At 36.8% G+C, this 25919-nt stretch overlaps 1 protein-coding gene across 8 annotated transcripts in view; it reads right to left on the bottom strand.

The window, feature by feature from the left end:
• Positions 1-25919, bottom strand: part of SCYL2 (SCY1 like pseudokinase 2) — a 58193-nt gene that overhangs the window by 31820 nt on the left and 454 nt on the right. For 2 of the 8 annotated variants that reach the window (XM_066262392.1, XM_066262459.1), the window contains exons 2-5: positions 22873-23003; positions 11579-11781; positions 4395-4552; positions 2763-2907 (exon numbers count right to left, since the gene is read on the bottom strand). In XM_066262392.1, coding sequence (XP_066118489.1) covers positions 2763-2907; positions 4395-4552; positions 11579-11755 — 480 coding nt within the window. In that variant the 5' untranslated portion in view covers positions 11756-11781; positions 22873-23003. Of the gene's footprint in view, positions 1-2762; positions 2908-4394; positions 4553-11578; positions 11782-22864; positions 23004-25358; positions 25378-25767; positions 25904-25919 lie in introns of those variants that run through there. The other 6 variants (XM_066262402.1, XM_066262450.1, XM_066262412.1 and 3 more) reach the window with 5 other exon arrangements.

Here is a 25919-nt window from a genome sequence, read left to right as displayed (position 1 = left end):
CTGGCCGGTAGGCTCAGCGGTGGAGCATCAGCCTGGCGTGTGGGAGTCCCGAGTTTGATTCCCGGCCAGGGCACACAGGAGAGGCGCCCATCTGCTTCTCCACCCCTCCCCCTCTCCTTCCTCTCTGTCTCTCTCTTCCCCTCCCGCAGTCGAGGCTCCATTGGAGCAAAGATGGCCCGGGCGCTGGAATGGCTCTGGATGCAACAGGGCGTCGCCCCCTGGTGGGCATGCCGGGTAGATCCCGGTCGGGCGCATGCGGGAGTCTGTCTGACTGCCTCCCCGTTTCCAGCTTCGGAAAATGAAAAAAAAAAAAAAGTCTTTAAAAAAAAATACTTATTCTTTAAATATAATTTATAAAACATGTAAAGTTTTTCAAGCCTAGAAAAGTTTTCCTAAATTTATAACAAGAAAACCTTATTGCATGCTTATTGTATATTTCAGGCACTAATTTGGTAGGTGCTTTTATATAATTATCTGTTTATCTTTGGAACCACTTTATTGTTGGGGAAAGAAGTTTACATGCTTACTACAAAGCTATAGTGTGGTAACTAGCATAAAAACAGATATACAGACTAATGGAACAGAATAGGAAACCCAGAAATAAATCTAGTATATATGGTCAAATGATTTTCAATGAAAGTACCAAGACCATTCAATTTGGCAAGAACAGAAATTTCAACAAAAGGTGCTGGGAAAATTAACTATCCACATGTAAAAGAATGAAGTTGTACCCTTATCATAAACTACACAGGGTAGGACAAAAATAGGTTTATAGTTGTGAGTATGTGAAACACAGAGTTTATTCTTGTGTTATTTATTAAGTACTGTATTAGTTTCCATATGAACCATGAATTTGCTTTTACCCCACCCTGTATATAAAAATTAAAACAAATCAAAGACTTAAACATAAGACCTAACACTATAAAACTCTTAGAAGAAAACACAGAGAAAAGCCACATGACACTGGATTTGACAATGACTTAGATATGAAACCAAATCCATAGGCAACAAAAAAAAAAGCATAAATTAAATATATCAAAATAAAAACTGCCTGACCAGGTGGTGGCACAGTGGATAGAGCGTTGGACTGTGACACAGAGGACCCAGGTTTGAAACCCCAAGGTCGCCAGTTTGAGCGTGGGCTCATCTGGTTTGAGCAAGGCTCATCAGCTGGAGCTCAAGGTCACTGGCTTGAGCAAGGGGTCACTCCGTCTGCTATAGCTCCCCGTTCAAGGAACATATGAGAAAGCAATAAATGAACAACTAAGGTGCCACAACAATGAATTGATGCTTCTCATCTCTCTCCCTTCCTATCTGTCTGTCCCTATCTGTCCCTCTCTCTGTCTTTCTCTGTCCCTGTAACAAAAAATAAACAAATAAATAAAAATAAAAAAATTTCTGCACAATCAAAAAGGACAAAATCAACAGAATGAAAGAAAATATTTGCAAATCATGTATCTGGACAATAGGTTAGTATCTAAAACATAAAGGATTTCTACAACTCAACAACAACAATGCAAAAAAACAACTTGATTAGAAAATGGACAAAAGATTTGAAATACATTTCTCCAAAGAGCTTATACAAATGGCCAATAAGCACTGAAAAGATGCTAAAATTTGCTAACCTTTAAGGAAATGCAAATCAAAACCACAACAAGATATCATCTTATTCTCATTAGGATAGCTACTATCAAAACCAGAAAATGGTGGTGACAATGTGGAGAAATTAGAACCCTTTTGTATTATATGGAAAATAGTACACTATTCCTCAAAAAATGAATGAACACTACAACATGATGAACCTTGAGAACATTATGCTAAGTGAAATAAACTAGTCACAAAAGGAAAAATACTATGAATCCACTTATATGAGGTACCTAAAGTAATCAGATTCATAGAAACAAAGTAGAATAGTAGTTGTCAGGGACTGGGGGTTGGGGGTGGGGTGGAGAGAAGAGTTGAGAGTTACTGTTCAGTGGATACAGCTTCAGTTTTGTAAGGTGAAAGAGTTCTGGGCATGGATGGTGATGATGGTTGCACACAATGTGAATGCACTTTATGCCACTGAACTGCTCACTTAAAAATGGTTACGGTAGTAAAATTAATGTTAAATGCATTTTACCACAATTTGAAAATATGTACTGTTAAGAGAATAGATAAGCCATAGACTGGAGAAAATATTTGTAAATCACATATTTAACAATAGACTTGTGACCATAACATGTAAAGAAATTTAAAAACTCAGTAATAGAAAACAACTCGTTAAAATAATAACAAAAGATCTGAACAGACTTTCACCAAAAAAGATATGTAGATGCAAAAGAAAGCATATGAAAAGGTGTTTATTCTCATTATTTATCTGGAAAATGCAAATTAAAATTCCAAGATACCATGCACACCTATTAGAATGGTTGAAATTAAAAGACCCACTTTTTAAATAAAAAAGATCCACATTTTGGCAAAGATGTGAAAAAAAATGAACTCTCACACACTGTAGTGGGCATATTAAACGGTACTACTATTTTGGAAACCAGTTTGTCAGTTTCTTAAAAAATGAAATATATATACACACATACACACATTTTTTAAACAATTAAAATATAAGCCTAGAAATAAACTATAGAAAATTCTAGAAAAAATAATTTTTAAATTACTGAAAAGACACAAAAGTTTATATAAAGTAGTTTATATGGCCAATAAATTTGAAATAGCCACAATTTTGAAGAAAATATTATTTTCACATGATGAATAAAAATACATACCTGAAGCAAACCATATTTGGTTTCTACATCATAAAGTTTATAATCCTTAATGTCTGGAGACACAGGGGAAGGCAGATTTTCCCAGTTACCTAGAACATTGGCTAAACTGGCAAAAACTGGTTCTGTACAAAACGCCAAGCAATCCCTGTTTTACAAAAGAAAAAGAGTTAATCGCTATAATTTTTTTCCATATTACCAAAATCAAATATAATATTGGTCCTATTAAACTATCAACAAGAATGGAAACTATATTAGATTTATTTTCAGCAATAACATAACAACTTAAACCAACAGAACGAAGTCAGGAAGCTTTGTTTATGAAGTATAGTAGAAAAATCATTCAACAGTCTTTTAAAGTGTTGTAACAGTTGTGATACATTTTTTTAAAACTTAAAAAGTCAAGAAATAAAACACTTCAACTGTGTTTTTTGAATGACTAGTATTCCTTATGAAAAACTAATGAACTAATTTAAAATAGTTACATTATATCAATGATATTATTCTATAATTCTCAGACTATGCTCAAAGGAACCTACAGATTTCCCAAAGATGCCTTTGGAGGAAGAGAAGTCAGAAAGAGAGCCAGGGCATATGTCTAGGTCCCCGATAACCAGCTCATCTGGAGCAGCTTTGCTTTCATCTATTTTATATTCACTTTGAAAGGTGTCAGAATTAAAAATTTTTTTAAATCACTGCTCTTTGATATGTAAGAATATTTAAAAATTAAAGTTTAGATAATAACATTCAATTGCTTTATGGAGTAATGATCAAGAACTCAGACTGAAGACAAATATACCTGACTTCAAGTCTTAGTATCCCTAGTCGTTCACATGATGACTTTGGACACCATGGCTCTAAGCCTCAAGTTGTACATCTGTAAAATGGTGATAAAAGACCACCACACAAAGGGTTACTGTGAAGACCAAATGAGATAATGCATTGAAGAACTGTAGTAATAAAATTATAACTGTAGTAACATACTGTAGTAACAAAATTATACCGAGCCTCTATGTGTGAACAGAAGAAAGGAATAAATTAGGGGTTATAGCTAGAGTATTTATGGAATATTCAAAGCACCACAGGCTTGAGAGTCCAGTTAAGATGACACAACATAAATTTCATTTTCTTATCATTTTCAGCAAAAGTTCCCAAGCTCATTCTTGAGCAAAAATAGATGGTAGAGTAACTTCAGGCTATGGACTAACATGCAGGGCACAGTAGAAAGTTTAATGTCCAGAATAGTGTCTGGAACACAAATAAAAATAGCCCCCAAATAGTGAATCAATGAAGAGAGGACAAGAAGTTCTAGCAAATTAACAAGGACAGCTACTTTCAGACAGGGGCTGTATTTTATATATCTTTTGCATCTTCCACTTAAGACTATTATAATGCTGAGCATTGAATAAGCAAACAGAATCAATGGCAAATGTGAAGAAAGCTTCAATTAAGATTTCAAAAATAGACATAGAATATGTAACTAAATTTTAGGGAAATAACTATTCCCTAAGAACCCAACACTCAGTTTATAAACATTTTTCCCTGAAGTATACTGTATAGACATTTCATATAAAAAAGTTATTTTCAATTATTTGTTCAGAAAATCTCTTATATCAGTTTTTATAAAAAATTTACCTGGATTCTTCTAAAGGATGCTGGACAGTAAGAAGTCGAGGGTGTCGTAGTCGAGTTAACTGTTGGACTCCTCGTTTTAGAGAATCAATGATTTGATCCTTTTCAAATTTTTGATATTTGTCAATCAGCTTTTTATCAAAGACAAAAACAGCCACTTCCTAATAAAAGAATTGTGTGACTAAGTTTAATCAAGAATATATAAAAGTAACAAAAATTTTATTTAAGTGTCATGACAGTCTAAAAGTAAGTAAAAACTAATACCATTAAAATTTTAGCACCACTGTAATCCTTTTCTAATATGAAAGGTTTGTTCCTTCATGATTAGTAAGTCTAAATATTTTAAAGATGTGAGACCCAGAGCCCTCATCTAGGGAAAACATGAAAATCTCCATATCTGAATTGTTATCAGAGGTACACATAAACTGTGTAAGGTGTTGTCCCCTATTTAGTAATCTCTTATATAACTAGAATTCAAATAAGTTAAAATGTTTAAAAATTCAAAATGCTATTCATAATGATAATCTTGAAGCATACTACAAAAATTTGAAATTGTTTTTCAAAGGAAGATTGTACATATCAGGGACTGACTGTTTATACAAAACTAATTTATAAGCATTTTTTATATATATAACCTATCATTTCTCTCTCTCCTTGCACCTTATCCTCATCTTGTTAGGGGCAGTAACTGGAATAGTTACCGGTACAGAAAGATGCTCCCCAATGGCCTCTCTGAGATCATTCACAGTTTATTGTATACAACTAAAATCATACATCTTCCTAACTGCTGTCTTGTTTACATTCTCTCTCAGTTACCCAAAGAAAAACAGTTCCCACCCAGTTATTCAATCTCAACAAATCAGTAAAAAAATTGCCATATTGATAGCTATGATATTACTACCGTTAGATCTCCATAAATAAAAAAAATTTTTTTTAAATAACGGTAGAAGCAAAAATCAATGCAGGCTTTCTAAAACAATTTTTTAAAGATATTATTTATTGATTTTAAAGAGAGGAGAGAGAATGGTGGACGGAGGGAGGAGCAGGAAGTATCAACTCCTAGTTCTCTTCTAATTATTTTGCCACATTATTATTATGTTTTCACAAGTTAGCTAGCAACCTATGCACATAACAAAGATTCACTGCAGAATTCCAGACCAATAAATTTCTCATATAAAACTTGTTTTAAGTTGGGGGTTTCTCTCACACACACTCACACACACACACACCACACACACACACACACGAGTTAAGGGTATTACAGAACTGAATCTCCAAAAAGCAGTAACATAAAGGGAATATTCAGTAACTGAATTTTAACATCTCATTCCTCAAGCATCTGTGTACTTTTTAGGAATTATTCCCTTCCTCACAGCAACCCTATGAAACAAGTTATCCTCAATTCACAGATGAGGGCATTGTGAAAAAGGTAAATATATTATCTAAGATTTCACAACTGATAAAACAAAGAATCAAGATTCATACCTAGTCAGTCTAATCCTAGGCCCACATTCTTAGCCAATACATCATTCTGTCTCCCCAGAAATAACACATGGCCAATATATATGGAGTACCCCAGTGAAACATGACATACGCCTTCAGGAAAACAATAAATGTGAGTGAGAACTTTAAATAGCACACATATATAAATACATTATCTTACGTCTTTCAATCATATGAGACACAGGATAATCAGGAGCTAAGAACATTATACACTATTAATTTGAACTGAAAACAAATGACCTAGAAGTTCAAGTTCCTCTCACTAGTCATATGCAAAATCTTTTTTAGTAAGTGTTCTGCTATAACACATTTTATAAATGCGTCTAGTTTAAATTTATTTTTTCAAGATGTTTTAAGCCTTTAAAATAAGATCATATGAAATGGCTCTTGAGCTCTTGCAGTTTTATCACTCTTGAGGAGGTAGAAACACTACAGCTCATAAAGAAGAAACAATATAACATTCTCCTTCATTTGTTTTAGGTCAAAGATAAAAGATTCCTACATAGGTCCAAAGAGGATTTCAACTACCTTAAAATTATTTTCTTTGTTCCAATCAGTTACTTAAATAAATTTCAACAAAGTTGTTACTAATTTAACTACCCCTTTGGGCCTCATACCCACATCCTTAAATTCTTAGCCTGTACCTCAAAACCCTTCCTCAGAATCGAGACTATCATCTAATTTCTAATACGTGTTTTCCTTCTAGTGGTACTTCAACATACTAACCACTCCGTTAACATGTATCACTTGTGTAAAATTCCTGCCACCTTATATATATTACAAGCTCTTGAAGAGCCTGGCTAGGTGGTGGCACAGTGGATAGAGCGTCGAACTGGGATGCTGAGGATCCAGGTTCGAGACCCGGAGGTCACCAGCTTGAGCACCGGTTCATTTGGTTTGAGCAAAGCTCACCAGCTTGAGCCCAAGGTTGCTGGCTTGAGCAAAGGGTCACTCGGTCTGCTGTAGTCCCGTGGTCAAGGCATATATGAGAAAGCAATCAATGAGCAACGAAAGTGTGTCGCAAAGAAAAACTGATGCATCTCATCTCTCTCCCTTCCTGTCTGTCTGTCCCTATCTATCCCTCTCTCTGACTCTTCTGTCAAAAAAAAAAAAAAAAGCTTCTTGAAGAAAAAAACCATTCCTTAAGTATCTCTGTATCATCTGCACCTAGAAGACACTCAGATGTTTACTGCCTACTGGTAGTCAATAAAGATAAACGATTACCAGAAGCTTTTCACTATCATCTTGAGTTAAAATCTTTTTCAACTTTTTGTTATGAAAATTTTCAAACATACAGAAAAGGTTATGTATTGCAACCATCCAACACATCTTCCACTTAAGATTCAAGAACTGTTAACTCTAAATAAAAATTGAGGTGCTTTTTGTACAAAAATTACTAAAATGATATGTTAGCCACTCTACTATTTATTTATTCACTTCATATTCTTCAAAATAAATTAACAAAGAGCCCTGGCCCAATAGCTCAGTTGGTTAGAGTGTCTTCCCAAAGCGCAGGGGTTGCCAGTTTGATCCCCAGTCAGGGGACATACAGGAGCAGATCAATACTCCCGTCCCTCTCTCCCTTCCTTTTTCTCTCTCTCTCAAACCAATACAATAAATATTAAAAATAAATACATTAGCAAAGAAAGTTACCCACTAAAAAGTATTTTTTATTAATAGCCTATCTTTAAACAAAAGGCTGTAACTTATTTATTCTAAAAACTAACACTTCTCAAAATGGAGGCTGTATATTTCTTTTGATATAGGACTAATTTATAATTTTTAAAAGTGACTTTGCTTATTAGAAAGCTTAACACTTGCTGAAAACAAGAGAGCTTACATAATAAAATCTAAGTTAACATACACCAATGTGTCTAGGACTCCCTAACAGCAATCGTGACCTCCACTAACATATTCGTCAGAGCCACCAGAGATGGGAGTTTGAAACACAGAGGTTCCCTGTGATCTCTATTTTATGAACCTTTTATGAATGACCAGTGGTGACTGCCAAGCATTACACTCTTCATTATTCATGTGATTTTGGGACAATGTTCCTTTCTCAAAATGATAAAACAAAATCTAAATTTTTATTTAGATTAAGTTAAAAATAACGTTGTTTTGAGATGACTGAGATAAAAAGATATACCCTTATGTATTTTTACTTATTAAACGAGGCAGGAGAATCTCCTAGCCCAATGTCCCTAACCTGGTGTTTACCTCAAAGTCAAAGTCAAACTGAAGATAATATATTTTTCCAGGGAACACAAGTGCAAAGTACACTGTATGCTAGATCAGGAAAGGGTGAGAGAGAAGAAAGATGCCCTCAGTCTCAATGTTTCTTTATAGGGGAGGAAGAAGGACTAAAGAGTATATCATTTTCGCCCTGGCCGGTTGGCTCAGCGGTAGAGCGTCGGCCTAGCGTGCGGAGGACCCGGGTTCGATTCCCGGCCAGGGCACACAGGAGAAGCGCCCATTTGCTTCTCCACCCCTCCGCCGCGCTTTCCTCTCTGTCTCTCTCGTCCCCTCCTGCAGCCAAGGCTCCATTGGAGCAAAGATGGCCCGGGCGCTGGGGATGGCTCTGTGGCCTCTGCCCCAGGCGCTAGAGTTGCTCTGGTCGCAACATGGCGATGCCCAGGATGGGCAGAGCATCACCCCCTGGTGGGCAGAGCTTCGCCCCTGGTGGGCGTGCCAGGTGGATCCCGGTCGGGCGCATGCGGGAGTCTGTCTGACTGTCTCTCCCTGTTTCCAGCTTCAGAAAAATGAAAAGAAAAAAAAAAAAAAAAAAAGAGTATATCATTTTCCATTTTGTTTTTTGCCCAACTTCTCTAAGATCACAGGAAGTTCTATATCTCGTACTAGCCACATGTGGCTATGGAGCATCTGAAATGTCACTAGTACAACTCAAGAAATAAATTTAATTATAGTTCATTTCAATTAACTGAAATAGTCATATATATAGCTAGTGGCTATCATATTGAACAGTGAAACTCTAGATGATCTATTTTCTATTATCCCCTTTTAATAAAAAGGCAATTTAAAAGGAATTAGAACTTTTCAATTAAAGAAAAAATTTAAATGAGGCTTCAGTGACTAGGTGGGTAGAGACTCTGCTATCAGTTCAGGAATTAGCCAATAGTGCAGATAGGTTAATCAGTTCTGCCCCATGAGGTGTGAAAGAGGCAAAGAAAAAAGTTCAAAATCATATTCATAGAGAACACTGAAATATTCTAAAACTACCTTTCTTACTCAAAGCAATAAATTGGGGGGAGGGATAAAAATGTAGTCAAGTTTCCTAGAAGAACCCAGTTTGGGCAGTCAGCAGATGGAAATGCTATATTATCATACAATATCCAATCAATTATCTATTATTTGTGCCTCATTTTCATGTTCTATGAGCAGCAACAGAAGCTCCAACATTACCAGAGGATGTTAGCTTATGAATTACTACTATAAACACAAATACCTAGAACTTATTTAGCACAGAAACATGATTCTGTCACCACATCCTTAATAAATAATGTACAATTGAGTAAATCTGGTGTTTTTTCACTTTCCCCTTATATTACTGATTGTAAAAGCAATTTGTGCTAGTGTTGGAGATTGGTTATTTACAAATATCATGAGCTCACTAACAGCTTTTTAAGTAGCCATTTACTTTGTGGATGAGCTTCTGGTGAATTGAAAGAGAAAACAATGTTCAAAAATGATAAATAAAAAAAAAAAGGCAAATCAATCAGCAGCATTGAAGATATAGATCAACTATGGACACAAAGACTTCCACCAAATGGCAACAAAAACAAGATTTATAGGTCATGTACAAACTGCACACAAGCAATCTATCTATCACAGGACCAAGATTTCTACTTTACAGAAGTATAACCAAAACCAGTTCAGTCTTTAACAGACTTGTTTGGGAAATGGGCTGCTTTTGGAAGAGTGACAAGTAACACATATCCACCACAATTACATGACTGTGTGGTCACTAGAAAAGATATGTAATAAATCCCGTAAGTTTTTGTAGTTTTGTTTACTTTTTCTTTTTTTTTTTTTTTTACAGAGACAAAGTCAGAGAGAGGGATCGATAAGGACAGACAGGAACAGAGAGAGATGAGAAACATCAATCATTAGTTTTTTGTTGTGACACCTTAGTTGTTCATTGATTGCTTTCTCATATATGCCTTATCCATGGGCCTTCAGCAGACCGAGTAACCCCTTGCTCAAGCCAGCGACCCTGGGTCCAAGCTGGTGAGCTTTGCTCAAACCAGATAAGCTCACGCTCAAGCTGGTGACCTCTGGGTCTCGAACCTGGGTCCTCCGCATCCCAGTCCGAAGCTCTATCCACTGCGCCATTGCCTGATCAGGCTTTGTTTACTATTTTTAAAAAATGTTATTGAATTTATTAAGGTGACATTGGTTAATAAATTTATACAGGTTTCAGGTGCACAGTTCCACAATACAATTCAAATACTTCAGTTGTAGGGAAGTAAAAGTACTTTTGGAGATGGTAATTTTTCTTTTGAAATAACCTAGTTCTACAGGCATCTTAAATGTGAAAATTTTTCAATTCTTTAACAATTTTAACAGAAAGCTGTTAGTAAAATTTAACACATTCTTCACATTTCTAAGAACAATCGGTTAGTTCCTTAAGTCAAATTAAAAAAAAAATAATATACCTCATTCAAACTTCTCTTCACTAAAAGAGTTTTAAACTCCCAACTAGTTTTAAAATACCTTTGAAATCAACATATATCAAGACATATTACTGATTATACCCCATAAATATATCCCCTTATAATGGTAAAAACTATCAGGTTAAACACAAGAACTCTATAGAAGTCTATTTTCTAGAAGGCAGAGAATAAAAGAGGGAATACGAATGCACTAAATAAGAGAAAGCAACCAATGAACAACTAAGGTGCCACAATGAAGAGTTGATGCTTCTCATCTCATCTCTCTCCCTTGCTGCCTGTCTGTCCCTATATGTCCCTCTCTCTGTCACTCTTGCTAAAGAAAAAAAAAAGAATACACTAAATAAGAATGCATTTCATGTTGGAAAAATTAAGTGGGCATTTTACTAATAACTTACCAACAAATATGAAAAGGAACATAATTTTTCATTTAAAACATACAGTTTGTTAAATATTAACCCTTTGAATAGTGAGTTTTTTTCATGCTCACTGATTCCCAGGAGTGAATTTTTTTTTCCAAAAAATGAAAATTAGTTCCAGTTCCAGTTTTATTAACTTAAAATCATGTTTGTTTGACAACCAATTTATAGAAACAAGAAGAACATACATTTGCCTTTTTTTAATGTTGCCTTACACATTTTTAAAGTAAAAATTTTTGTACGCTCATATTCTGGATGGTCAGGGAGCACGAGTACATACATGAACGTTCATACTACTCAAAAGGTTAAAATCTGACACTACATACTCATCTGCTCAGCTGCTATGTTTACTTTATTAAGCAAAATTAAATTATAAGATGAAATATCAAATAATATATTTATAATCTGAGATTCAGAACATGCTTAAAAGCATTCGTTTTTGTATGACTTCATTAGATGAAATGAAAACTAAAGAACTCATTACTTTTGAAATTTAACATAAAAATGCACACATGCACATTATGATACTTATTATTAGCATGTATGTTTTTTCCAGTTGAACTCAATTAAAACTTACCTGTTTTGTTGACTTTTTAGTGCCATTAAAAATCTTCCAAGCTAGCCCATTGCCACCACTGGCAATATGTCGACCAACATCGAATTCTCTAGTCACAGGATTTCCCATTACAGCACTAGTGACATCAGCTGTTACTTTTGTAACAGTACTCTTCAACTTATTAAGCATGGACTCCATGGCTGCAATATTGCGTAGTTAGTTTCCTAAAAACACAAGGAGTTAAGGGAGTTCTGATCATTTGCTTTTATTTGTTTAAGCATTTAACATTCATCATTTAGTCTAAAAAGCTTAATATAACCAAACAATCCTATAGAGATAAAAGCCATATGTCAGTTTGGTCTTCTCAGAACCCAATATAACTTACGTGTAAATTTAAGTCTAGGAACCTCAACTGTCACAGACCAGGAAGAAAAAGACATATTCACACCTGACACTGATACGAATGTTGCTCAACTGTATAATTTGGATCCTTTAAGACATAAAGTGGCATAGAGGGTCTGAATCTTCCTTCGCACTAAAAACAACCATATAAAACTTAACTAAAGCTAATGCTATACTAAGCAATAAATGCATATTTTATAAAAGTTTTGTTCATTAAAATAATTGCTATTACACTGTGAAATAATTTGAGAATATTTTCTTAAAGAAAAGAATTGATGACAAAAGGACAATAAAAATATGCATAAGCCTGACCAGGCAGTGGCGCAGTGGATAGAGCGTCAGACTGGGATGCGGAAGATCCAGGTTCGAGACCCAGCTTGAGTGTGGGCTCATCTGGTTTGAGCAAAAATTCACCCAAGGTCGCTGGCTCAAGCAAGGGGTTACTCGGTCTGCTGAAGGCCTACGGTCAAGGCACATATGAGAAAGCACTCAATGAACAACTAAGGTGTCGCAATGCGCAACAAAAAACTAATGATTGATACTTCTCATCTCTCCGTTCCTGTCTGTCTGTCCCTGTCTATCCCTCACTCTGATTCTCCCTCTGTAAAAATATATATATATATATATATGCATAAGCAATAGGTCATAAAAAGATATTTAAATCTGGCCTATGGTGGTGCAGGGGATAGAACGTCAACCTGGAATGCTGAGGTCGCTGATTCGAAACCCTAGAATTGCCTGGTCAAGGCACAGACAACAAGCAACAGGCAAGAAATGAACAACTAAAGTGAAGCAATTATGAGCTGATACTTCTTACTTCCCCAACCCTCTATAAAATCAATAAAAAAAATTTTTTTTAAAAGAAAAATATATTTAAAATTTTACACGCTCATGGCCATCCCAGAGTTACAAAGACTGAATTTACTCTCTCACTTTAACCAACTACAAACAAAAATATATGAAATAAACATTTTCAAACACTGGGCAGGCAGCACAGGTATATACATGATCCCAGTGAGAAAGCAAACTAACCAGGTGAATCCTAAGACTCCCCCAGCTTTCTGCCTAGAGGCACAATGTGAACCAACAAGCAGTAGAATTCCAAGAAGCAGTCTGAGTTAAAAAGTTGAGATGGCAAATTAAAATTCAGGGATGCTGAGGTGAATGAGAGTTCTGGGGTAGAATTTCAAAGAGAAGGGAGTAAATATTTTTTAAAGAAAATCAAAGAGAGAGAGAGAGAGAAGGAAACTATTATACTGAAAAGGAGCTCCAGAAATTTGAATAGGGGTTCCCTTGATGCTCTGTTAAATACTAAGATGCACATGTATGGTGTGAAACTCCAACAGATCACTCAAGGACCAACTAGAGAGAGCTGAGAGTTAAACAGTTCCAGAGTTCACACCAATTACTTGATTTCTCACCAGTGAAAGCGAAGATTTTTTGTTTATCCTAAAGGCATTCAGTAGAAATCTCACAAGAATCAGGCCTGACTAGTAGAACAGACTATTCTTAGAGTAAGCGCCATGCTAACTCTGCCCTAACAAACTAAAAGCAAACCTCAAAGAAACTAATCACAAATTACTTAACTGACTTAATGGAACAAATCCCCATACTTATTTAAAAAAAAATTTAGACGCTAAACAACACAATATTCACAATGTTCAGCATGCACTCAATAATTATTAGACATGCCAAGAAGCTAGAAAATGTGATCATAGGACTAAAAGCAACCAATAAAGACTCCAAAATGACAGATTACAGAATTAATAAAGGCATTAAAAAGCTGGCCCTGGCTGGTTGGCTCAGTGGTAGAGCGTCGGCCTGGCGTGCGGGAGTCCCGGGTTCAATTCCTGGCCAGGGCACACAGGAGAAGCGCCCATCTGCTTCTTCACCCCTCCCCCTTTCCTTCCTCTCTGTCTCTCTCTTCCCCTCCCGCAGCCAAGGCTCTATTGGAGCAAAAGATGGCCCAGGTGCTAAGGATGGCTCTGTGGCCTCTGCCTCAGGCGCTAGAATGGCTCTGGTTGCAACAGAGCGACGCCCCAGATGGGCAGAGCATCGCCCCCTGGTGGGCGTGCCAGGAGAATCCCAGTCGGGCGCATGTGGGAGTCTGTTTGCCTCCCCGTTTCCAACTTCAGAAAAATACAAAAATAAAAATAAAAAATTTGAGGGGGACAAGGGGAAAATAATATTTGGAAAAATAATGACCAAAACTTTTCCAAATTCAATGCAAACAGCAATAAATTCAATGAACCATAAGCAAAATAAACATAAAGAACACCATGCCTAGATATGTCATATCAAATAGCTGAAAATCAGTGGTTAAGAATAAAATCATAAAAGCAGCTGAACAGATAAATCATATAGAAAGGAAAAAAGATAAAAATTTTCCTTAAGACTTCTCATCAAAAACTATACAAGCCAGAAAATAAATGAATGAAGACTAAAAGAAACTGTCACCTGACCTGTGGTGGCACAGTGGATAAAGCATCAACCTGGAATGCTGAGGCCATTCATCAGTTTGAAACTCCAGACTTGCCCAGCCAAGGCACATACTGAAGCAACTACATGAGCTGATGCTTCCACCCCTTCCTAAAAAAAGAGTCGACCTCAAATTCTGTTAAGTCATGGGAAAAATACTTTCAAAAATAAATGTGAAATAAAGATTTCTTCAAGAAAACAAACTCTAAGAGAATCCACTGCCAAGTGATATTCAGTATATGATAAATTTTAAAAAGTTCTTTAAACAGAAGGAAAAAGATAAGCAGGTGAAAATTTGAATCTACAACAAGAATGAAGGACATTGGAAATAAAAATTATATGGCTATATAAAAGAATTTCTCATGTTGTCTTTAAAAAATAGCAGAACGCTACCTGACTGGTAATGGCGCAGTGAATAGCACACAGACCTGGGATTCTGAGGACTCAGGTTTGAAACCCCAAGGTCACTGGCTTGAGACCAGGCTCATTTGGCTTGAGTGCAAGAAGCTGCAAGTCGCTGGTTAGAGCCCAAGGTCACTGGCTTGGCTTGAGCCCCCCCTCCCCCAACCAAGGCATGTATGAAAAGCAATCAATGAATAACTAAAGTGATACAACTGCAAGTTGATGCTTCTCATCTCTCACACACACACATACAAAATAAACAAAAAAACAAATCACTGAAAGCAAAAACAAAGTGTACTGTGCTTAAGTAAAAAATATGACAAAATAAACCAAGGACAATAGGGGTAATGGGAATATAATTTTGAAAGAGTCTTGCATTGTATCTGAAGTAGTACAAACATCATGTGAAGGTAGAGTGAGGCAAGTTAAAGACATATTATAAAACCTAGAGTAATAACTAAAATAATAAAGATACAGCTAAAAAGTCAGTATTGAAAATAAAATGGAATTCTGAATACAAAAGGAAGTAGGAAACGAGAAAGGAATAGAGAACAAATGTGACATAGAAAACAAGTATCAAAATAGTAGATTTAAATACAACCATATAAATAATTACTTTATGTGTAAATCATTTTAAATTCCAATTTAAAGGTACAGACTGTCAACCTAGATAAAAAAGCAAGACCCCACTTTATGCTGCTTACAAGAAATTCACTTTGAAACCACTTTACAAGAAGATTTAAAAGTAAAAGAATATGAAAATATACAAAGCTGGACTGGCTATATTAATAACAAGACAGAATAGGCTTCAAGACAAAGAAAGATATTTCATAAAAATAAGGTTGTTAATTTATCAAGAGGACATAACAAACCTGTGTATATGATGAATGAGAGTTTAAAACAAATGCAGCAAGAAGTGATAAAACTGAAACGATAGACAAATCCACAATTATAGTTGGAAGACTTCAGTGGTTCTACCCTCAGTAACAGCTGGACAGATAGACCAAGCAGATAGAAAATCAGTAAGGATATAGAAGACCTGACTGACACTATCAAACAATCTGACCTAAAACATTCCACAACAGCAGCATACATTTTCATTTCACATATACATGGAACATTCACTAACACAAACTATATGCTGGGCCATTCAACACATCTCAACATTTAAAACCACTAAAATAATATATACTCTTTGATCACAATGAAATTAAACTAGAAATCAGAAATAGATATGTAGAAAACATGCAAATACTTGAAAATCTAATACTACTAAATAATCCAAGGGTTAAAAAAGAAATCAGAAAATTTTTAAATATTTTGAAGTGAATGAAAATGAATCTGTGGAATGTAGGTAAAGCAGTGCTTAGTGGGAAATTTATAGCTTTAAGTATTTACATTAGACGAAAGAAATACAAAATCAAGGGTCTAAGCTTCCACCTTAGGAAGCTAGGGGGAAAAACAGAAAATTAAACCCAAAATATATAGAAGAAAAGGGAATAATGAATAGAAATCACCAAAACAGACTAAATTTAATGTAATTTAATACTCTATTTAATACAGAAAAGAAAAAGAAAAAAAAATCAATGAAGCCCCAAACCTCTGTCTACATTAAGGAAAAATGACCAATGTCCAAAATACAGGAAACCCTACAGATTCTAATTCTCTACGTCTTTTAAATTCTAAATGAATAAAGTATTACTAACAAAAGATCTTATGTGCCTGACCAGATAGTGGCACAGTAGATAGAGTGTCGGACTGGGATACAGAGGACCCAGGTTTGAAACCCCGAGGTTGCCAGCTTGAGCGCGGGGTCGCTGGCTTCAGCATAGGATCATAGACATGACTCCAAGGTCTCTGGCTTGAGCCCATTTGTCACTGGCTTGAAGCCCAAGGTCACTCACTGTCTTAAGCCCAAGGTCTCTGGCTTGAGCAAGGAGTCACTCGGTCTGCTGTAGCCCTCGGTCAAGGCACATATGAGAAAGCAATCAATGAACAACTAAAGTGGCACAACAAAGACTTGATGCTTCTCATCTCTTTCCCTTCCTGTCTGTCCCTATCTCTCTCTTTCTCTGTTACAATAAATAAATAAATAAATAAATAAATAAATAAATAATCTTGTGTCAATTAATTCAACAACTCAGATGAACTGGAAAATTCCTTGAAAGCCACAACTATAAAAATTGACACAAGAAGGAACAGAAAGCCAGAAGAGTTCCATATAAAAGAAATTCAACTCATAACTATAATTCTTACCACAAAGAAAACTCCAGGACTTGAGGACTCCCCTGTTTAATTCTAGCAAACATTTTAGGAAGAAATTATATCAAGTCCATACATGCTCTTCCAGAAATTTTCACGTTTATAGTCTGTGCTGCCCTAATACTACCATCAAATAATGACATAAGAAATATGAACATTAATATACCTCATCAACATGGAAAAATCCTTAACAAAATATTAGCACACCAAATCCAACAAATCCAGCACCTCAGGAATGCAAGGATGATTTAAGGTTCAAAAAACATATCCATGTAATTTATTGTACTAACTAAATAATAGAGAAAAGCAAACATACCATCTCAGTAAAGGTGATAAAAAGTTACTTAGTATCAGTAAAAACAATAAAAAATTTTGACAAAATTCAATACCCATTCATGATAAAAACTCTCAGCAAACTAAGAACAAAAAGAAATTTCCTTAACCAGATAAATGGAATCTTCGAATACCTAGAGCTAATATTATATTTAAAGATGAAAGATTGATGGCTTTCTCCCTAAGTTTGGGAAGAAAGTAAGGGTATCTACTTTTACCAGTTCTGTTCAATACTCTAATGGAGGTCCTGGCCAAAGCAATAAAAAGAAGAAATAAAAGGCATTCAGATTGGGAAGAAGTAAAACTCTTTATTCCTAAATGACATGATCCTGTAACGTAAGTCAGAGGAAATCTACTAAAAAGCTACTAGAACTGCCTGACCAGGCCTGGGGCATAAAGGACCCAGTTCAAAACCCCAAGGTTGCCATGGGATCATACACATGACTCAAGGTCATTGGCTTGAGCAAGGGGTCACTGGTTCAGGTGGAGCCCTCCATTCAAGGGACATATGAGAAAGCAATCAATGAACAACTAAGGTGCCACAACTACAAGTTGATGTTTCTCATCTCTTTCCTTTCCTGTCTGTCTGTCCCTCTGTCCCTGTCTGCCTTTCTCAGGAGAAAAAAAAAGCTACTAGAAATAATATGTGAGTTTAGCATGACTGCAGAATACAAGAACAATACATTTAAAACGACAGCTTTCCATATACTAGAAACTGGCAACTAAATATTGAAATTTCAAAAATTACCATTTCAAGGACATGAAATACCTAAGGATAAATTTAGCAAGATATACAAGATTTGTACAATAAAAACAAAAAAAATTGCTGAGGAAAACTGAAGACTAATATATGAAAAGATTGTGTACATGAATTGGAAGCTTCAATAGTGTTAAGATGTTAATACATGGGGAACTTTCAAGCTATAAATTCAATGCAATCAAATCAGAATTCCAGAAGCTTTAAACAAGTTGACCCTAAAATATTACTCTGAGAAGGGATCCATAGGCCCTAAATTGTCAAGAGTCCATGGTACAAAAAGTTTAAAACCCTATCACTCTTCAACTATGCATCTTCCATATGTACTCTTTCCTATAATTGACTCCCACGTGAACATGTCTGTGTCCTGAAAGTTTTCCTTAACAAACTCTTTCTTTCTCCACAATTTTCTCCCACTTTACCAAAGAAAAGTATTTTGCTCAGCCATCCCAGTCTTACCATACAGCACTGACTTAAGCATAAAAAACTTTGGGGGGTATGAAGAAGACAACTGGAGAATGCATTAATCCTGAGAGAAAGTTCTTTATGAGTAAAGCAAAAAGAAGTTTGGTAAGAAATACTTTATTTCTTCCACACCAGATATCAACAGAAAGGCCCCATGCTTTACCTATCAGAGAATTACAATTAAGAAACAAGATGAATGTCACAGGAATGTTTAGGAACAAATTTATTTAAATAAGCATGAACTTCAAGGTTTTCATGAAAGGAAAACATAATCAAAAGATTCAATAATATAAAAACAGATCCTTTGTAACTGTATATAGAAATGGAAATGTATCTGCTCTTTAGGGATTCAGTGTAATAGCAAACTTATACCTACAAAAAAATTTATAGCAATTAACCAGAGGAATGAATGAACCATATTGTGGGGACACAAAAATTGGCTCGAAAATGAATTGTTTTTGACTTTTGAAGTGTTTTCAGGAAGAATAAGTGGGACAGAGCATTCCAGAATAAATGTGTCAAGACACAAAGGGTAGGAAGACTATGATGTGACCTGAAACTACAAATAGTTCAGTATGAAAACAAGGGTTATTTCCAAAGTTAATATTCAAATGTGAGATGCCTATCCATCATCCAGAGTCAACACTAGTGTGCACAAGGTAGGAATAGACGTGGAAATTCATCTGGTGAATTACTTACTGAGTACCCACTATGTACCTGATGCCATATAATAAAACTGGGAGGAAAGAAGGAAAAATAAGTTATGAAAGACAGATCTTACCATCAAAGTGACAAAAGACAGAGAAATAAACCAACCACAGCATTAGTCTTCAGTGATAAAATGCCAAAGAATATAAATGTACAGTGTTATAGGAGGAAAAGAATTGAAACAGATGAGTTTGCCCAAAACGGTAAGACTTGAGATGTCTTTAAAGGTGTGTATGAGTGCCTGACCAGGTGGCGGTGCAGTGGATAGAGCATCAACCTGGGACACTGAGGACTCAAGTTTGAAACCCCGAGGTCGCCGGCTTGAGCACAGGCTCACCTGGCTTGAGCATGGAGATGCTGGCTTGACCATGAGATCATAGACATGACCCCATGGTCACTGGCCTGAGCCCAAGGTTGCTGGCTTGAGCAACAGGTCACTGGCTCAGGTGGAGCTCCCCAGTCAAGACACATATGAGAAAGCAATCAATGAACTGAAGTGCCACAAGTTGATGCTTCTCATCTCTCTCCCGTCCTGCCTGCCTGCCTGCCTGTCTCTCTCAGTAAAGGTGTGTATAGGTGACCTAGATAGTGAATGGTAGAAGTATAGTAACAAAGCAGTTCAGATAAAAGCTGGAGAATAAGAAGAAAGTAGGGGTTGGCTCAGCGGTAGAGCGTCGGCCTAGCGTGCGGAGGACCCGGGATCGATTCCCGGCCAGGGCACACAGGAGAAGCGCTCATTTGCTTCTCCACCCCTCCGCCGCGCTTTCCTCTCTGTCTCTCTCTTCCCCTCCCGCAGCCAAGGCTCCATTGGAGCAGAGATGGCCCGGGCGCTGGGCATGGCTCTGTGGCCTCTGCCTCAGGCGCTAGAGTGGCTCTGGTCGCAATATGGCGACGCCCAGGATGGGCAGAGCATCGCCCCCTGGGGGGCAGAGCACCGCCCCTGGTGGGCGGGCCGGGTGGATCCCAGTCGGGCGCATGCGGGAGTCTGTCTGACTGTCTCTCCCTGTTTCCAGCTTCAGAAAAATGAAAAAAAAAAAAAAAAAAAAGAAGAAAGTAGGGGAAAGAAGGGTTAGAAAAACCAGATCATCAAGGGTATAAAGTTGTAAGAAATCAAGCTATAATAAGCCACAAAAGGATTTCAAGCATGAGGTAAGATGATCAATCCATTAAGCAGAGTGAATAATACACTAGGAATGAAAGGATATACTGCAAGACTAAAGAGAATTCAGGGAAGAATGCAAACATGTGCATATGAGAGAGAGAGAGAGAGAGAGAGAGAGTGTGTGTGTGTGTGTGTGTAAAGGAGACAAAGGGAGAAAGAGAAAGAGAGAGAAAATATAGAGCAAGAAAACAAAGAAAAAGACACTTGGAAATGGGGACAAAGAAGAAAGAGAAGAGATAGTCGAGTGAAGTAGGTATTTCAAAGATGCTGGTTACATGGATGTTTATTTTATAATTACATATTTAACTCCATTATGCACTTTTACACATTATACTGTGTACCAAATTTTAAAATAGAAAGAGGTTGCTAAATTAAGGAAACAGCAGAAAGGAAAGAAAACAAATGAGTATGAGAACTCAGAGAACTTGCAATTAGATAAAGGGAAGGGACAAAACTAGGAATCTCAATCAGGTTTCTTATTTCATAGTCTAGGTGGAGAGTGAAACCATTTACCAAGGCAGGACTTAAAGGAGACAACTGTTTCTTTTGTGGGAAAAAGAACTCAATTTTGGACATGTTGAATTTGAGTTACCTTAATTACATTCATACAGAGATATATCCAGTAGGTTTTTAGGTACGTAGGTCAAAAATGTAGAAAAAAACTTCAGATTGAAGATCAAAATTTGGGCACCATGAGCATACAGGCAGTACAGCAGTTAAGACTATGGGCTTGAATATGGTGACCTAAGGAAACCCAATAAGAATATCATGAGAGCAACAGAAGGCTAAGAACAGAATTAACTGAATGAGTTTGTAAAATAAGACTTTGAATTATTAGCCAATAGCCTTTTGATATATAAGAAACCTAGCATCGCCCTGGCCGGTTGGCTCAGCGGTAGAGCGTCGGCCTGGCGTGCAGGGGACCAGGTTCGATTCCCGGCCAGGGTACATAGGAGAAGCGCCCATTTGCTTCTCCACCCCCCCCTCCTCTCTCTCTCTCTTCCCCTCCCGCAGCCAAGGCTCCATTGGAGCAAAGATGGCCCGGGCGCTGGGGATGGCTCCTTGGCCTCTGCCCCAGGCGCTAGAGTGGCTCTGGTGGCGGCAGAGCGACACCCCGGAAGGGCAGAGCATCGCCCGCTGGTGGGCAGAGCGTCGCCCCTGGTGGGCGTACCGGGTGGATCCCAGTCGGGCGCATGCGGGAGTCTGTCTGTCTCTCCCCGTTTCCAGCTTCAGAAAAATACAAAAAAAAAAAGAAACCTAGCATCTAAATACTTTTTCTTAAAATGAATGACAGCTTATAAAATTTTCACTTGATTAATGAATAAAGAAATAGCACATTTCTTCCAAAGACAAAGTTATAAATGACAGAAATATATATATATTTCCTCATATAAGCCTTTTTACCTTTGTATATCACTTAGTAGAATTCATTTGAAATTCAATTATCTTTCCCTCCTAAATCTCAGCCAAAATAAGGTTTGGGACAGATTCACTACGATCTCAAGATTATAGTTTTCTACCATCTGGCTCAGTCATCACTTGCTTTTAGTTAAACCAGTAGGTGAATCTGTTGCATTACCAGATTTTACATGCACCTTGCAGAAGGTGGGTTAAGTATTACAGCACTTGATGGCAGGTAGTTGAAAGGAACTAGCAATTCTTTCATTTCTGCCTGCTCATAAAGTCTAGACATAGTAAGAACATATAGTAACTAAAATTGTATTTATGCTAAAACTGACTTCCTAAATTTTCAAGTAACACAAGTGCAAAAGAGTCCCTTAGTTTGCCAAGAAGAAAGTATTGAAAAGTATAATTAACTTGCATTTTATTTGAAAGTGTAATGCAAATATAAAGAAATACTATAATTATATCTCACAATAAAATTACATTTAATAACTTAGTTCCATGGCACCTAGCAGAGACTAGACTTTCAATAGCACAAAATATTGCACATTGACTACAAAGAATAATACAAATAAATACAAATGAACTCAAAATAGTTTATTACTTTAAAAGGCACCAGGGTCTGAGATTTCTTACTGTGTAAATGCCTGAAAATAGAAGATACCACTTATATAGTCTATATAGTCACTTAAATAGTTAAGCATTCATAAAATAAAATTTTGTAAATTGAAATAAGAATTACGTTAACATGACATAAATACCTTTGATAAAATGCTTCATAATATTTGGGAAAAATTCTTGTACCTAAACTCCTATCTGCAGTGCTTGTCTATTTATATTTAAAGTAAGATGATCCTGAGATACATTTTTGAAATACATGTTTTTTATTTCCTGTGGGAGCACTCAGAGATTAGAAGTTTAAAAAACTTCTTACTGCCTGACCTGCAGTGGCACAGTGGATGAAGCGTCGATCTGGAGTGCTGAGATTGCTGGTTCAAAGCCCTGGGCTTGCCTGGTCAAGGCACATACAGGAATTGGTGCTTCCTGCTCCTCCCCCTCTTCTCTCTCTCTCTCTAAAAATGAATAAATACAATCTAAAAAAATATATTCCTTAAAAAAGAAACTTCTTACTTACAGAAGATAATCTTGCTTTTAAGAAACAAACATAAAACACAAGATTTAGCAATGTACTGTGAAGTACACATCATTCAACAAATTATTAGGTACCTACTAAGTAGAAAGCACCATGTTAGATATAGTAGGAGAAACATGAAGTAAAACATCAGTTTCCATCACTCACAAACTTAAGAACACTGTACAATAAGATTTAAAAAGAAACATGAGAAATTATGAGGAAACATAAGCTTAAATATCAAATTAGTAATTTGAACAATCAGTAAAATCTTAGAAGAGATTATATCGAACTCTTTTGAAGGCAGTCCAGCCCATGTACCTGGTATAGTTTTTCCTACAGAGACTCAATCAGATTCTTGAAATTATTGTGATTAAAAAAAAAAGTAGCAGCACAGGGGTGGTAGTCTTACTATTCAACCCCTTTGGCTGGAAAGGCGGGGAAAAGGAATACCGGGTAGGAAATTTGACAAATGACCACTAATATCACTCCCTTAAGTCTACAGTTCTTCCTTGATTTAAGAACATATAGAATCTGAAATACACTGTAATACAGTATGTGAAAACTGACACTCATAAAGTACTTGTGTTGTCTCAGACAATGGTTTTCAAATTCTAGTGAACATCTAATAACTTCTAATGATTGATTACCTTGTTAAACCATATAGATGCATATGTAATATCTCAAACCTTTAGAATCAGAACCTATAAATGTGCAATTGCGGTTTGTAGTTGGAGCAACTCCCCCAGGGATTCTCAAGTACAGTGAAGAAATTAAGAGTTATATGATTAAGTACACAGCCTTCAGTGGCAAGGAAACCTGGGTTCAAATGCCAATTCTGATCACCCTTAACTGCTTGCACTGTGACCAACTAGTCTCCCCAACACTATTTCTAACCTTTAAAAAGGGGGAAATGCCACCCATTCCTAAAGTGATTTATAGGAGGAGTCAAGACGATGAGGCACATAAAAAGTTTAGTACAATTTCTGGAACATTTAGTAAGCATTCAATGAATTCATTCATTTAACAATTATTAAGCACTTTACAGTATCAGAAGATGAGGAACATATCATTAAATTATTAAGTATTAATAACTATGTCAAGTCTGTAATGGTGTTAAGAGAATATATAATTAGGGGCATCTATTCTAATCAGGAAAGTCTTCCTGAAGTGAGCTGATTGATGAGTAGGCATTAACTGGATGGAAAGGAAAGGAATCTATTTCCAAGCAAAGGAAGCTTCATAACCAAAAGCTATGTACTTGAAGCAGAATGGAGTGACCTGGGGAGAAAGGAATGCCAGAAAGCACTGTGGAGATGAGGTTGGAAAGGAAATCAGGTGACCATGATTTCCTTTGGAGACATCATCATTAGATCTGCATTTTTAAAATGCCACTTGGTCTGGTGTGGAAACCTAGAGGGGCCTCAGTAAATGCAGGTAGACCATAATTAGGAGGCTAGTGATACTTCAGATGAGAGATGATGGTGGCTGGAACTAGATTATTAGCCGCGAAGAGGAAGACTTAGCTATTCCAGAGGCAAAATTAACAGAACTTATGAGGGAGTGATAATCAGGCACAAGAGAGAGGAAGCAGTCACACTTCTATAGAAAAGGACAGACGAATCTATAGAAAAGGACACAAATCTACTCATTTGAGTTAAACACAAGAAGACCTATTTTTCTTGGAGGGTAAATCATGAACTTCAAACATCTGAGCATGAGTAATTATTCCCAATTAACGAGGTTGATTGGTAAAAAAAAAATACTCTGTTGTATAGAAGTACAATGCACCTGTATTCTTTTTTTATTGGTTATTAGTGGATCTTAGAGACAAAAGAATAGGTTTCTGCATCTGTGTATAGTGTATCTGAAAAGAATGAAGGTTATTACTTCCACAGGTTCCTTCCTTTTACACAACCCTCCCCCCGAAGGCGTCTTTTATGACTACAGTTTGATATTAACAAGAATTCTACCTGTACTTGGCAGATAAATTCTTCCTAACCTTTTTAGAGACTAACATTTATACTAAAGAGTAAGACAGTAAGCCAATCAAAAAGAGCCGGCCAAGTTCAAAAGGAGGTTCCAAGCACCTGTCGGTCCAAACCATTATCAAAGCATGCTGGGGTTTCACAGTTACGGGCTGTAAAACTAAGTTAATTTTCCAGAATGGAGAGGCATGTGAATGTCTCTTAGAAATTTTCCTACTCGTAGAATCCAATTTGTAAAACAAATCACCATACACATAATTCCTGAATTTGAACTACAAGAAAAAAAAAAAAAGCAGCTTGAAACTTACAAAACACAGCTTGCGATTTACAACTACTGTATAAGTCACGTCAGACATAGCGCCTTTAAAGTCTCTTGAGCCTGGAGACTCATGAAAACTGTTATAGGAGCTGACTTGACAATACTGGTCTCCTTAATTACTAATCACAGGTATGTATTCAGTCGGATCCCAAGAAGTTTTTGCAAGCTTCATCGGTCTAAACCTTCTTCCATCCTTTCTCTTCCGCTTAAAACACGAGTGCAGAAGCCGCCGACGCGGATTTTAGCCTTAACAAAACACCTGCCCCACCCACCCCAAACACAATAACCTTCCGTTTCAGAACAACAGCGACTGTCAGAAAAGGACGCCGAGCTGGAGGGCCCCGGTGGGTAAGCCAGGTGATCAGAGGCGGACTCAGGACTGAAGGGAGCTGTCTCACCCAGTCCCGGAGGAGTGTCCAATTTCCCAAAAGGGAACCAAGAGCTCCACGACGGAAACCTGAGCTCCCGAGTCCGAGCGGGGGGCTCTCCCTGCGGCAGACGGCTCCGGCCCCTGGTCTCCCGTCACCTGGAGGCCTCTTCCGGGGACTCG

The sequence above is a fragment of the Saccopteryx bilineata genome, chromosome 1, assembly GCF_036850765.1.
Source record: "Saccopteryx bilineata isolate mSacBil1 chromosome 1, mSacBil1_pri_phased_curated, whole genome shotgun sequence".
Lineage (NCBI taxonomy): Eukaryota > Metazoa > Chordata > Mammalia > Chiroptera > Emballonuridae > Saccopteryx > Saccopteryx bilineata.
This window is presented reverse-complemented; position numbering and strand designations above follow the sequence as displayed.